This window comes from Fringilla coelebs, assembly GCF_963513975.1.
Source record: "Fringilla coelebs genome assembly, chromosome: 3".
NCBI classification, from domain to species: Eukaryota; Metazoa; Chordata; class Aves; order Passeriformes; family Fringillidae; genus Fringilla; species Fringilla coelebs.
Genome location: NC_140030.1, coordinates 91,364,099 through 91,376,124, shown reverse-complemented (window position 1 = coordinate 91,376,124; position 12,026 = coordinate 91,364,099). Strand labels below are relative to the sequence as shown.

Sequence of the window (12,026 nt, the reverse complement as noted above, 5' to 3'; positions counted from 1 at the left end):
ATTTTTGTAATGTGAAAGGTACTGCTTTTGTTGAGAATTATAACATTTTTAATGCAGGTTTTGTTAGGATAATGTCTTTCACGTAAGCAAGGAGTAACTATTGCATCTTTATTTCATTATCAATATTTCTCTATTTTCTCTCATTTTCATAGTTCTCTGCATTCAGGGAATAGTGTCATGACTTTTGACTTAAAAGTGACCTGCAGAAGAAATTATGCATAGGTGCATTTGTTTCCAAGCTACATAGAGAAGAATATAATTTGTATTGATAATACATTTCTGGGAGGCTGTCCAGACAGACTGGAAATTCAGAGATAGCTTAGCTGATTATTTTATGGAGATGTTCACAACTAGGAAAATTTGTTGCAGTTCCCAAGACTTCTCATAATAGTGTTCTCTTCTTTTCCCATCCAAATCCCCTGTTTATCCTGTGAAGGAACAGAGTTCTGTTCTTGTTTTGATGACTTCCCTTATATTTGATGACATTCAAAGGTGTTATTCTATACGATAATAAATAATGCCTCTTGAAGAATTCTGATTTGTTATTCTTCTTTATCCTTTGCTACCACCTTACAGACTTAATCAAAGCAGCTTCTACTCTGAAATGCACATTTACCTCATTCTGTAGAAGTTTACTTTTCTAAATGTTCCCATAATATGTGGATAGAAAATAGTGACATGCAATATTTCATTCATTTTTGTTGACAGGAGCTAGAAATGTGTATCACCAGTTATTCATGAGCAGTCTTCTTATGGATTTGAAATACAAGAAACTTTTTGCTATCCGCTTTGCGAGAGTAAGTATCTTTCTTACAAAGAGACATTAAATGCTAAAAATGTCTAGTGAAGAGAGTCTAGTTAGCATACAGTGATTTAAATGAACTGTTACTCAATTTTTTTTTCCTTTTTATGGAAGTGAAAACTTGAAATTAAATGCTGGAAATCTTATTTTACTCTTCAGTATATTAGTTGTAATGGCATCTCATCTCTTGGGAAGGAAATGGCCTTTCAGACACCCCAGAACTAAATCAGTTCAGATGTTTTTGTCTTTACCATCAGCTATGCGGGCTATCACTTCTTAAGAGCTAATCACTGCTCATTGTTGAGGTGTAAGCTGTTACAGCACTGCTTAGCAATAGTGCTGAAATTCAGTCACGCTGGTTAGTATTTCTGCAGTAACTGGTGTTCGAAATGCTTTTAATCAGCACTGCAAAATTCTGCTCACTCTGCTGCAGACTCTTGAGTAGAAAATAAAATAGTAGCCTTTATTGTGAAAATGAGAGTGAGTAGATCTCACATGTGAGCAGATTAAGTTGTCATATTCTTTGTACAAAATACCGTAATAATCATCCATTAGAGCTACTCTTCCCTTTTTCATGGCATTAAAGTTTCCCAGAGCAGAGATTTAAGTTAAAAAATCAGGTCAGTGTGGATTAGAGGTGAATTTCCCCTTGTTGTTTAGAATTACCGGCAGTTGCAGAGAGATTATATGGAGGATGATCACGAACGGGCAGTATCGGTGGCTGCTCTGTCTGTCCAACTCTTCACTGTACCTACTCTGGTGAGTAGTGCCTGTCTTTCTTTTAAAAACTGATAGTTGGCACTCCTTGCCTTTTTTTGCCTCCTTCTTAATAGAACTATGAGCGATTGCAGAGTGATTTTATGAAAGATGACCACGACAGAGAGATCTCAATTGCTGACCTCTCGATACAGATATTCACAGTGCCTTCTCTTGTAAGTACTAAAAGACCAAAAAAGGAAATCTTTATTTGTTAAAAGCCTCTCAAGGTTCATAAATCAAGGCTGCAGATTTCTTTAACATTACTGTGGAAATGCAGAACAGTCAGACTGTTTGCATACATTGCTATGGGTTTAGAAGTTAAAGCATTCAACGTTGGGAATTTCCAGACTGGCTTCCCAGAGTGGGCTGGGTGTTTCTGATTTTTCTTTTTACATTTTTCTTTTACTTTTTTTTAGAAAGGTGCTTTCATATTTATTTAGAGATACATACACATAATATTTAAATTCCTCATCATACTGAACCACATTTACTGTTTGTAGAAGTCTATATTATGCTTTGCATATCATGGTTTCAGAGCACCATTCTGGTGCAGTTTTATAAATGATCCATTTATGTTCATTTTCCAATCAACACAAGTGCAAGCAAGAATTGTCTCATGATACTCCCTACTTCATTTGGTACTTTGAGTCTCAGGTCAGTGCCTTCTCTTAGATTTCCAGTAAGCTTTTGTTTCGGTGCTACAAGCACTGTGACTTCTCCCAGCTCACTAAATCTGCTGGTGCTTCACCAGCTTGTTTGGGAAACTTTCTTTTTTTGTTCCAGTCTCCATTTACATCTGTCTTTGCTTGTATTATGAACTAGACAAATTAAAATTTGAAGCTGTACTGGAATAAAGTCTGATTTTCATACCCAGAATTGTTTAAAAAAACAAATGCTTCTGAATCCTCCCAAATTTAATAAGCTTTATTGAGCTCTTAAATTCAATAGTAGCATGGCAATCACAATAGTGAACAAACTTCTTCAGTTTCTTAGAGATGGATGATATTCATGGGAATTCAACAGGAACTCAGGATTTTGTTCCCATGATTCAGGACAATATTGTACTGCCTCTTTTAATTTTGATGCTTTCAGTAAGAATGTTGCAAATATTCAGACTTACAGTTAGACTTAACCAACTAATATTCAGATGGTTATGGTATTTTTCCCTTTGGCAGATGGGGTGGAACAATATTAATTTTTGAAAAAGTAATTTCAAGCGTTTCCCAGGGCAGAGTAATTACAGTGCCCCTTTTATATGTGTTCTAGTTTAAAAGCATGCAAAAAAAGCATAGCACATGCATTTTGACTGTTGTGCAGAGTGATAGAATAGATTGACTACATGAAAGTAATTATAATAAGCTTCTATCACATGAACTAAGTATTATTTTTTAATATCTTTATAGCAACTCATTCTTAACTAAATGAGTAAGTTGAAGAGTTTAAACCACTCCACCATCCTCCACTAACATTTTCAAACTGATCTTAAAGTAATTTAAGAGTTTGAGCTCTTAAGGAATTGCGGTTTTTTGGTTTGAGGGTGGATGGACAGCTCTGTTGGTGGGGATTTGGGAGGAAAATGTTAATCATTAGATTCTCTTCCCCCACTGCAGTAGCATTTTAGAAACTATTTTGGATTATCATTAGCAGCTGCAGAACCTGGGAGCTCTAGTCAAGAGCCACAATGTCATTGTGGTAGATCACAATGGCCAATATTGTTGAGTCTACTAGCCAGATCCAGGATTTCAAGGCTCATTCCATTTAACCTGGAAAACCAACAGAATGGGGGAATTGTGGAAGTGTGGAAGTAGGAGCTGGCAGTAACTTAGTGCCCCCCTCCTCTCTTGTGAAGTTGCCTGAGGTTAGGCTGAGTGATGAAGACAATCTTTGTCAGACTTTGCTGATTTTTTTCATTCAACACATGGATATATGCAGTAGACCTTGAGGAAAATTAGAGGTTATTTAATGAAATTTCCATGTGGAAATTGCATGTGCAGTTCCTTATTGCCTCAGAAGAGACTCTGCTCACCACAGCTCTTGACAATTTGTAAACAGAAAACAGAAGAACTGTCACTCCCCTAAAGGGCTCAAACTATATGAGAGAAGACAACACATGCTTAAAGGGAGGTACAAGTTAATTATAAGACACATAATAACATGTCTTGTGCCATAATTATATGGGTTAGCAGGAGCCTTAACATAGAGAGACTTCTGTACAGAAAGGATCTGAAAAAAGAAATCTGGCTTATGATAATTTTTTACTAGATTCCTTTTTTTTGTCTTCTGTGATTCTGTGAAAAGAGTGCTTTTCTGTGTGCTGTTCTAATTATTGATGTAATTATTTTGGATTTTAAAAAAATGTGTTTTATAAACTTCATGGTGCAGTGTGCAAATCTTGTTAGCCTTGTCTGTTAATTACAGCAAATTTCAATGTACTTTGGCATAGGCTCGAATGCTAATAACAGAAGAGAATCTCATGACCACTATCATCAAAACTTTCATGGACCACTTAAGGCACCGTGACATCCAAGGCAGGTTTCAGTTTGAACGTTACACTGCTCTGCAGGCTTTCAAATTCAGGCGTGTCCAGAGCCTTATTTTGGATCTCAAGTAAGTATACTAACTATGTGCTGATTTGAGAAATTGAGGAGTTTTAAAAAAAAATCAAAAATGAACACTTGCATCTTTCTAATCTCCCCAGGTACGTGCTGATAAGTAAGCCAACAGAGTGGTCAGATGACTTGAGACGCAAGTTCCTGGAGGGTTTTGATGCCTTCTTAGAATTACTCAAATGCATGCAGGTACGTAGATATGTGAATCACAAAATTTGGCGAAATTTAAGCAGGATGTTAGCTATTACGATGTCAAAATAGAAGAAATTTGATCTAATCTTCATTTTATAACTTCAGTGCAGTATCACTTCTGGAGCCATTGCATTTTCCTAAAATGTAACATCTTGCCTCACTTTTAGAAATGTTGTTGTAGAGGACAATAGAAAGGAAGAGCAGTTCAAAACCAGAAGAGTAATTTGGGGCGTATTTTGCACTTGTAGAGGCAGACAAGTCAATTAATTCTGTGAGCAAAATCTGGTTCATCTTAAGTGTCAGCAGAGTTGCTCCTTGTATTAAAGAATAAATTGTTCCTGACACACAAATAGACCTCTTCACTTGTGGTTTCATTCCCTTTCATTCCCCCAAGGTTCTTTTTATCCATTGCAGCAACAATATGTTTATGAGGATAGCTAACCACTGCCTCACACCTCTGCTAATGCTGTCACTGTATTTCAGTGATACATGGTTAAAATGTGTAATCTCTTCTTGTTCTAGGGTATGGATCCAATAACTCGTCAAGTAGGGCAGCACATTGAAATGGAACCAGAGTGGGAAGCAGCATTTACATTGCAGATGAAATTAACACTTGTTATTTCCATGATGCAGGATTGGTGTGCATTAGATGTAAGTTCATTCGGAATTGTTTTTCTGTGTGAACAGGGATAAAACCCAAATATTAATACATGTAAAAATTGACCTAAACACAACTTCACCATAAGCCAAGGGCATCTTCTATGAGGAAATGCAAATCTTTACTGTATTTGAACACAAGTGTGGTTTGTACTGACCAGTCCATAAGAACAAGGTTAAGCCTTTTGCAGATACTGCTGAGAGTTTTGTCACACATCTGAAGATTGTGTTTACCACAAATCTATCAGGTTATAATTTTCAAAGAGGAGGGAATGGAGGAGTAGGCCCTGGATCTACCAAATACTGCTTGATTATAAATCATCTTTCTGCTCCCTAAGTGTTTCAGGATTTCAGAACTTGAGCATGGTAAAATATGACTGTGGAACAAGTGATTCTGGAATACCTGAACATTCAGGCTGGCTTTAGTCTATTACTGGTAGTTAATGTGCAGTTTTTACTAGCCTAGCATGATCATTCCTCAGAAAGTTACCATGTCAGTTACAAAAAAACCCCAAACAACATCCTAGTGTGTACTTTTCTAATCAGACATACCAGTATGACTTTTGCAGTTTGTGCCCTCCTTAATTTGACTCTTTTGTTGGATTCCTTATCTTAATTTTGCAGGTCTGTTGTTAAAGGTAAAAATTGCAAACCCTTCAGGGTCTTTATTACATTGTCTTTATTATTTTTCAGGGCTGTGTTTTTTTCATAATCTCTTTAAACTGCAATCTTTCTTTTAGGAAAAAGTATTGATTGAAGCTTACAAGAAATGCCTGACTGTGTTGATGCAGTGTCATAGTGGGTTTACTGATGGAGAACAGCCTATTGTCCTCAGTATGTGTGGACATTCAGTTGAGACCATCAGATACTGCGTTTCTCAGGAAAAAGTTAGCATTCACCTCCCAGTTTCTCGTTTACTTGCAGGTATGAACAGTTGAAAATTATTTCAGGAAATGAAAAATGTTCTTTAGGTGTGATTTGTGTTTGTGTGTACATGAAGACACACACAAGCATTGTTTAAAGCCTGAATAGGATGAATTTTGGCCATTTTTTAGCTGTTTGCTAGCTTCTAGGCCAGATATTCTCAATCACCAAAAAACTTGTTATCAATCAGGCTGGGAGAGATTGTCTCATGCCTCTGGATTTGTATTATAGGCAGCTGCTGATGCTTTTGCCACTTGAGTGGTGCAAAAGAGCTGTGACAAAATGTGGACTGTGGTTGACTGTTTGGAAATATGTTTAGCTGTTGGCTTGAATAGACTAATCAACATTCTGCTAGAGAACAGATTTATGAAACAGACGTGTCACCAGAAAATTGAGCTATGCCTTTCTCTTTGTATTGTGCCTATCTTGTCCAGCAGTTGTGTTGAATAAAGCTTTGTGAATTTTAGCTTACAGAATCAGAAAGAATGTGGTAAAAGTAAATTCACAAATAATGAAGTGGGAAAGTGCCATGCAGCTCAGTGTTAAATGGCTTTGAATATTTGAATCTTTGAGCAAAGTCCTTGTAACTTCAAAAGAAAGCAAACCAGAAAATCTCCTTGTGTTTTTTAGGGGTCTTATTCTAGTTCTTGTGGTATTTTATAAACCCCCCAAGGACTGATAAAAAGGATGAGGTATCTGCTGTTGATTATTTGTCCTGACAGACCAAGGACTCTTGGCTCTCACTGTGGGGACATGACAGTCAAAAAAAAAAAAGGCAGAATCTCACTTGTACTGCAAGACTTATACAGATACAAAGGGAAAACTTCAGTTCTCTTAAAATGTATTCTTTGTAATATGCTTCTTCAGGAAATAACTGTGTAGGTCCAAGGTGATCAATTTGGAGACTAGTCACTGTGTCCAAAAAAATGGTCTGCAAGTAAATCAGACGACTTTTTTGTCCTGTTTTAGTTACATAAAATATTCAATGTCATATTCTGTATGTTTTTTCATGTCTTTTTGTAGGCTTGCATGTTTTGCTGAGTAAAACAGAAGTGGCATATAAGTTTCCAGAGCTGCTACCCCTGGTATGTAATTAAATGTTGTATATTCATTAAATATAATTAATGCTGGACATGAAATTGGTCATGTAAATGTAGGATGATGTTAAGTAAAACAAAGGGCCTTTGTACTGTAAATTCTACTCAGAGTACATGAAATTGCCTCTTAAAAGATTAATGTCTAGATATTCATGACTAGAGCATAGACAGGCATTATTGCTCTCTAAAGTAACTAAGAATCAGGTTGCATAACCTCCTTTTTGTAATAAAAACTGTTTTTAGGAACCCCAGGCAGGATCTGATTCCTTCTCCTTGGGCTGGGTTCTGATTTTCTTCCCCAGCTGTTTCTTGCCTGCTGCCTGTTCTTATTGATATGCTATTTCTTTAAGGGGTAGTCAAAAAAGGTGAAATGAAAGAGGATAAAACCTAACTGGGACAAGAAATTTCAGTCTCTTTGGAAAGAAGTAGTACTTAACCTTTGAATGAGATAAATGAAATTACAGTGTTATTAAATTGCTGGTGTTGATGTTTTCAAATATGAAAGCTACTGTCTTTAGGAATAAACTAAAGCCCTCGTGCAGTAGCTGTGTGGAGCAAAGACAGAATGTAAAGATGATTAACAACGATTTCAAAGATTGTGAATAGGCTCATCTAACTTATTGGATTTGCTTGCCTTTTGTAGTGATCATAAGTATCATCCTCCTTCATTTCAGTCTCATTTTCTATTATTTCCTCGATATACATATACGATATTGCATTTTCTTAATGCAGAGTGAACTTAGCCCACCCATGTTAATAGAACATCCTCTACGATGCCTGGTCCTATGTGCCCAAGTGCATGCAGGGATGTGGAGAAGGAATGGCTTCTCTCTTGTTAATCAGGTGAGTGCACAGTAGCTGTAGAATCACTCTTTTCTGATAGCTCTCTCACTACAAGTTCACAGAATCAATAAGGTTGAACAAGACCTCTGAGATTATTGAGTCCAACCCTTGGCCAATCACCGCCTTGTGAGCTAGACCACAGCCCTCAGGGCCATGTCCAGTCACTTCTTGAGCACCTCCAGAGGCAGTCACTCCACCACCTCTCTGGGCAGTCCTTTTCAATTTCTAACAACCCTTTCCATGAAGAAATTCTTCCCAGTGTTCAACCCGAACCTCCCCTGGCAGAACCTGAGGCTGTGTTCTCTTGTCCTGTCGCTGGTTGCCTGGAAGAACCTCTGTGGAAGAACCTCAGCGTTATTTCTTGAAGTGAAGGGCCCACAACTGGAGACAGCACTCCAGGTGGGACCTCACCACTGCGGAGTATGGAGGGTGCTCTTGGTCTTTCAGACCCCAAAACCTTCTGCTTTTGTACTGATTTGAAGTTTTACTTTTGTCAGTCTTATGGAAGCCAATGTGAGGTAGGCGTTTTTATCAGCACTGGCATCATTTGAATATTTTGCTTTTAAACTAGTCTTTGATTTTTTTTTTTTTTAGTCAGAAGTTGCTTTTTTATTTCAGGACTGCTCTAGTAGCCACTGGACTTAGTGCTCAGTGTGTAGAGTTTTACTTAATGCAGTTAATGACTCCTGGCTTTTTTACTGTGTACTGTGCAGCAGCAGTTGGAAGTGCAGAATTAGATCTGCGCATCCGTGGTAATGCATTCATCACCTCCACATAAAAGTGTCTCAGATATAAAAATATACAGCATTATGGTATTATGGCTATTTATATTTATAAAGTAGATGAAATCCAAAGACCCACAGAAGCATTAAAAGCAGAGTAGAACGAAGTGTTTCTTGGCTTTTAGCTCTAATACTTCTGGAGACTTTCATTTCTAAACTTATGTTCTCAATGTTTGTATAAATTAGGTGTTTCAAGCATAACAGCTATAAAATGGGTACTGTGGTGTCAGTACCACCCACCAGGGTGATTGTCTCAAGTGATTTTCTCAGCAAGATTTAGATTACAACAGAAATAGGGTATAATTCTGTGAGGTGTTAACTTGATTTATTTGAAAGAAAATTCCTTCAGTCCTGTCAGCCCTCATCTCTATTAGATAATTGTAATGTATATTTACTAGGAGACTGAATTAAGCTGCTCAAATATATTATATTCTGACACTTCTTGACTCTTGAAGGATCTTCCTAAGGTGGTGTCCTGTTGTCATTACAGCAAAAAGAGCTCTAGTTATGTACAATTATAGCAGTGCCCCATAGTGCTGTAGGCACGCATCAAATCTGGAATTTCAGCATAGCTTTTGGTAGTGAAATAAGTCTCTGTGCCAGTTTCCCCTGGTTGTCAGGATCTTGAAATTAAGAGCTTTGTTTAGTTGAGATAACGTAACCCCCCAGTCTGCAAGTCCTTTCTCTTTACTTTGGCTATGGGGAGAGCTCATGTTCAGCCAGCTCCTTTTGGATCTTTCCCAGATAATAGGAATGGGCATCTATATGTATGGATTATTATGATAGAGAAGAAAAGGAAGGCATGCCTAGCTGTCTTCCTGTAATTCTGGTGGAAATGGTATGTGTCCAGAGGAAGCTTTAGCATGCTGAAGTTTGTTTCCAGGCCTATGCAGAAACTTGTCAACCCTATTTAATTTTCTTCTAGTGTGGTAGAACCAAACTTTCCCACCTTTCAGTGCCATGCAGTGATTGTGGTATTGCTCAATCCTGTTGAGTTTTTCCCAGGATGGTTTGGGTTAAGTAAAGTTCTATCACAATATTAACATTTTGCTGACACTGGCAATTCCTGAAAGATGGTATCTCAAATGATTAAAGAGCAATTCATGGAGCAAAGAAAAAACGTTTCTCCAACTGCAAGGGCTTTCTCTCCTGTGAATTTCAAACAGTTAATTGCTAAACAAATATATTAAAACATAAGCTAAAGAGGTCAAAAAAATTTTTGCTTGTAAGTTTATGCAATTCAGACATTGCATCACTACAACCGGGTCAGCAACTATGGTTGTCTTTTGTTTATAAAAAAGCTTTTTGCATACAGATAAAATTGTATAATTTTTTCAAATTACAGATTAATTTTTTGTTTGTGAACACAGTATAGCAAAGGTTGTTTTTTACAGAAGTAAAATAATTTTAGATTAAATATTATCTGTGTTAATGATTGTGGTGTGTTTTGGGTATTTTTTTCAGATTTATTACTATCATAATGTGAAGTGCAGGAGGGAGATGTTTGACAAGGACATAGTAATGCTTCAGGTAACCATGTATACCAGTTTGCATTTTTTCAAGTATTTTCAGGATGTCTTTGTGTTTATGTTTATCGTCATCAGAACCTTTTTAAAGAAAACTGTCTATTTTTTTTGTGGAAATCTATATAATTATGGAATGATTTTAAAAGGAAATAACTATTGTTTTAATACTTATTTTTTAACTACAATTTGAAAAGTGCAGAATTTTCTGTTTAGTGTCTATATGCCATAACTTCAAGAATGCAATATTTTAACTAATGGGTGGTGCTGTACTGGCAGTTGCATGAGTCTGCATGTTATCAGAAATACAGTCAGTGTTTGTGTTGATTTTTTTGGTTTTTCCCTTCAGAACATAATTTGCAAATGTGGCAGTTTATTTAGCTCTCTGACAGATGCAATACTTCTACATTGAGAGCAATACAATCCAAAATTTGCAGCTTGGGGTGCATAGTTCACCTGGACAGCAAAATATTTTCTCAGGAAGTCCCTCAAATCTTAACTGGAGTTAGCAATACCCAATAGGATAAACATGCCTCAAGATACTTTTGCTTTCAGACACAGTTCCCTGAGGCTTGATCTGCCACTGATTTTTAATGATCATTTTCAGCCACCCAATTTGAGTAGATGTCCTTGAGCTTTCTTGGAAATTTATTCTGTTTTAAAGATGGTCCCATCAGCAATAGTAAACTAACAAGAAATATTTGTAATTGGCCAACTTAGATACCTTGTTTAATAAACAGAAAAAACTTCAGCCAGTAGTTTTCAGAAATGGAAATTTCTGAAAGTCAGTGTTTGTTGTGCATTGAAACTGGAGTATTTTTCTTTCCAAGAAGGTTTTGGAAGCTTTGTTCTACAATATTCAGCCTTTCTTTAGAGGATTGGATTTTGTTGTAGAAATCTTTAGTGGTGTATACTAAGTAATATTAGATGCTAGAAGATAAGCTAGCAGGAACAAAATTTTAAAGATAAAAACAACTGAACAAAAGTCTTTCACTGAAGTTTGTTTAGATTGCTTAAGAAAGAAGGAGCAACCCTGAATATTTTGCATGATGCCCTTAAAAGGACATCAGGAATTCTTGATAAAGTATAGGATTCTGCTTGTCAAATGGGCTTGCACTTCTGTTCTTAGTGTCCTAAGGGAGTAAACTTAAATGTTGTCTTCATTCATAGGATTGAGAGAGAATTAATTTTATAAAGAATATACAGTTAACATCATATACAAATATACAAACATGCTGTGATAACACCCAATCTGTTTTCTCTTTATAATCTCTTTTTCTTTAATAGACAGGTGTGTCTATGATGGATCCAAATCACTTCCTGATGATAATGCTGAGTCGCTTTGAACTTTATCAGATCTTTAGTACTCCAGACTATGGCAAAAGATTTAGCACAGAAAATACTAACAAGGTATTTTATGCGCTACTGCAATAGGAAAGCTTCAGTTTTGTTTTTCAAAGCATATCAGATGCTGTTGTACTGAGACAGAACTATTGCTTGATAAAAAAGCAAAACTTACCTTATTTTAATTTCATTTGGCCAGTTTGAATTATGCATAAATGTTTTTACCTGTCAAACTAGTAAATGTCAGAAAATGCTGCATTATTTTTGCACTTAAGACTGTGTCTCAGCATAGCTCAGTTTGGGAGTACTAAGGGTGAAAACAGGCAATGTTTTGAATCACTGAAAAAGTATTTTCAGCATATGGAATAATTATTGAAAAATGTTTTTTTTTTTGTTTTACTTCAGGATGTTGTTCAACAAAATAACACTCTTATAGAAGAGATGCTATACCTCATTATAATGATTGTTGGTAAGTTCAAAACATAATTAATTTT

At 36.3% G+C, this 12,026-nt stretch overlaps 1 protein-coding gene across 4 annotated transcripts in view; it reads left to right on the top strand.

Moving 5' to 3' along the window:
• UBR2 (ubiquitin protein ligase E3 component n-recognin 2) overlaps nt 1-12,026 on the top strand; it is a 55,528-nt gene that overhangs the window by 19,327 nt on the left and 24,175 nt on the right. For 2 of the 4 annotated variants that reach the window (XM_084203148.1, XM_084203147.1), the window contains exons 10-21: nt 709-797; nt 1,463-1,561; nt 1,636-1,734; nt 4,005-4,168; nt 4,260-4,359; nt 4,885-5,013; nt 5,760-5,943; nt 6,967-7,028; nt 7,773-7,883; nt 10,130-10,195; nt 11,476-11,598; nt 11,938-12,001. In XM_084203148.1, coding sequence (XP_084059274.1) covers nt 709-797; nt 1,463-1,561; nt 1,636-1,734; nt 4,005-4,168; nt 4,260-4,359; nt 4,885-5,013; nt 5,760-5,943; nt 6,967-7,028; nt 7,773-7,883; nt 10,130-10,195; nt 11,476-11,598; nt 11,938-12,001 — 1,290 coding nt within the window. The remainder of the gene's footprint in view (nt 1-708; nt 798-1,462; nt 1,562-1,635; nt 1,735-4,004; nt 4,169-4,259; nt 4,360-4,884; nt 5,014-5,759; nt 5,944-6,966; nt 7,029-7,772; nt 7,884-10,129; nt 10,196-11,475; nt 11,599-11,937; nt 12,002-12,026) is intronic. The other 2 variants (XM_084203149.1, XM_084203150.1) reach the window with 2 other exon arrangements.